The sequence below is a fragment of the Rana temporaria genome, chromosome 2 (genome assembly GCF_905171775.1).
Source record: "Rana temporaria chromosome 2, aRanTem1.1, whole genome shotgun sequence".
Classification (NCBI taxonomy): Eukaryota; Metazoa; Chordata; class Amphibia; order Anura; family Ranidae; genus Rana; species Rana temporaria.
This window is the reverse complement of record NC_053490.1, coordinates 6,658,732-6,661,663: the sequence shown is the minus strand read 5'-3', so window position 1 is coordinate 6,661,663 and position 2,932 is coordinate 6,658,732. Positions and strand designations below refer to the sequence as shown.

Sequence of the window (2,932 nt, the reverse complement as noted above, 5' to 3'; positions counted from 1 at the left end):
TGACCTAATTACTACACCTGAGAAGTCAGACGTTATGACTCTCACCTGCTATTCACATCACATATTATCATCAATAGTATTTCATACCATACAGTGTCATTAGCATCACACAATTAAATATCTAGGAGCAGACTCAATTCAAACCTCAAAGCTAGACATCTGACCTTTACAGACTTAATTAGTACAATAGACACAAAACAGTATTAGCATCACACAATGGAATATCTATGAGCAGACTCAATTGACATCTCAAAAGCATGTGTCCCCACATTGAATGCAAACACTCCATTCACCTGTTGAATTTAATTTGTTGGGTGAGCGGAAGCCAGTGGAGGAATTGACAGAGGAGTAGCAGGGACAGAGCGGTTGGTAAGGTGGATGAGTCTGGCAGCAGCATTCATGATGGACTGAAGGGGGGTTAGAGTATGCCAAGGTAAGCCAATGAGGAGGGAGTTGCAGTGATCGAGGCGAGAGATGTCCAGGGAGTGAATTAGGACTTTTGTGGTGTCATTGGTTAGAAAGGGGGGTATTTTGGAGATGTTGCGAAGGTTGAGGCGGCAAGATTTGGACAGTGATAGGACATGGAGCTTGAAGGAGAGTTCAGAGTCCAGGACTACTCCTAGGACCTTGGCATGTGGGGATGGGCTTATGGTTGTGCCATCAATTTTGACAGCGAGATCAGGGGAAGAGGCACGTGGGGCACGGAAAATTATAAGTTCCGTTTTGGATAGATTGCAGACCAATAAAGCCAATCACTTAAACGCGAAAACCTTCTACACCAGAATAATTACAAATAACAAAACCGTCAATTATACTTTCAAGTTAACATTTTATTTTTAAAGTACTGGAAATAATGTTCTTGATCTCCTCGGTCCTCAGACAATATATGAAAGGGTTGGCTAGATGGGGCAGATAGGATTGTAGGACAATGAGGAAGACCCCCAGGTCGGGAGTGAGGACCAGCTTTACATAATTGGCTATGTAGACAAACACCCGCGGGACATAAAACAGAATGATAACAATCAGGTGCGTCACACACGTATAAAACGCCTTCCACCAACCGTCCGAATGGCTCAGCGAGAGAACAGAATAGAGGATGGCCATATAGGATAACATGATGAGGGCTAGAGTCCCGAAAAGTACCACCAAGCCAACAATCAGAAGAATTTCTCGAGTTGAATTGACGTCATCACAAACCAAACGCATGACAGTGGAGGCGTTGCAGAAGAAGCTGAGGACCTTGTTGGGACCACAGAATGGGTGTGTGGCGATTAATATGATGTCTAACTGAATCGCAGCCCAGGTGAACCACATAGAACCGCAGCTGAAGACGATCAATTTGATGGTAATTGTAGAGGAATACCTCAGCGGGTTGCAGATAGCAATGTAGCGGTCAAAGGCCATCAACATGAGGATCAAACAGTCCATTCCAGCCAGCCAATGGACCAGATGCATTTGCACAAAGCATGCGAGGACGGATATTTTCCCACCGTCGAACCAATATTTGCAAATCATTTTAGGCAAGGTCGCCGCGTCGAAGAGAAAGTCGGAAAATGCTAAATTGGCGATTAACGCGTACATGGGCTTGTGTAGCTTCTCCTTTAAGATAATCAGAACGAAAACTGCACCATTGGTGATAAACATTATGATGTACATAATGAATAAAATGAAAGACGCCAACATGTGGAAGTTCTGAGGGACTCCTGGGAAACCTGTGAGTTCAAATTCAAAATGAGTGGTTTGGTTGGCCATTGAGTAGACGGGATCTTTATCTGTAGGGGCGATTGGAGAAGTTCTGTAGAGATGATATAGACAGACAACAAGAGATAAACTATGAGCAGGTCTACACTATATGGTCAAAAGTATGTGGACCTTCCTCCAAATGATGGAGTTCAGGCGTCTCCATTAAACTGCTATGGTACAGAGACGGGTGGGGGGCCATCTTGCCCTAACTCGTATCCATGCCCAGCACGAGGAAGGACCCGAGAATCCGCCGCTGCTGCCGACAGCTTCTGGTAAGCGCCGGAGGGCGCAGGAGAGCGGCCCCTTTCCCGCCAGCCGATAACGGTGATCTCACGGCGAATCCGCCGCAGAGACCACCATTATCATTTACAGGACCGGCTGCCTGAAGAGATGGATATGTCGGTTGTGGCAGCAGCTGAGATATCCCTCTTCAAACTAAGGACGTATATAGTCGTGCGGCAGTCCTTAACCACTTAAAGGGTCACTAAAGGCAAAGTTTTTTTTTTTTTAAATAACAAACATGTTCTACTTACCTCCACTGTGCAGCTCGTATTGCACAGAGTGGCCCCGAACCTGGTCTTCTGGGGTCCCTCGGCGGCTGTCTCGGCTCCTCCTCGCAAAAGCTTTCCACCTTCATGCAAGCTCCCTCGCATGGTAGAAAGCTTATGCGAGCGCGCTCCCGTGATACAGCGGCGGGCATAGCCGCCGACTGTATCACTCGGCCCCGGCGCGCCACGTCATCCTCTGTGATAGGATGCATTAAGGTGAAAAAACATTTACCTTTACAACCCCTTTAACCACTTAAGCCCCGGACCTTTAGGCAGCTAAAGGCCCAGGCCAGGTTTTGCGATTCGGCACTGCGTCGCTTTAACAGACAATTGCGCGGTCGTGCGACGTGGCTCCCAAACAAAATTGGCGTCCTTTTTTTCCCACAAATTTCTTTTGGTGGTATTTGATCACCTTAGCGGTTTTTATTTTTTGCGCTATAAACAAAAATAGAGCGACAGTTTTGAAAAAAATTCAATATTTTTTACTTTTTTCTATAATAAATATCCCCCAAAAATATAAAAAAAAAATTTTTTTCCTCAGTTTAGGCCGATACGTATTCTTCTACATATTTTTGGTAAAAAAAAATTGCAATAAGCGTTTATCGGTTGGTTTACGCAAAATTTATAGCGTTTACAAAATA

The 2,932-nt window shown here is 45.2% G+C and overlaps 1 protein-coding gene across 1 annotated transcript; it reads right to left on the bottom strand.

The window, feature by feature from the left end:
* Positions 1-674: 674 nt before the first annotated feature.
* Positions 675-1,866, bottom strand: LOC120928458 (olfactory receptor 226-like). The gene has a single exon (XM_040339556.1). It carries the CDS (start codon positions 1,750-1,752, stop codon positions 823-825), a length of 930 nt encoding a protein of 309 aa, XP_040195490.1. The 5' UTR covers positions 1,753-1,866; the 3' UTR covers positions 675-822.
* Positions 1,867-2,932: the final 1,066 nt, after the last annotated feature.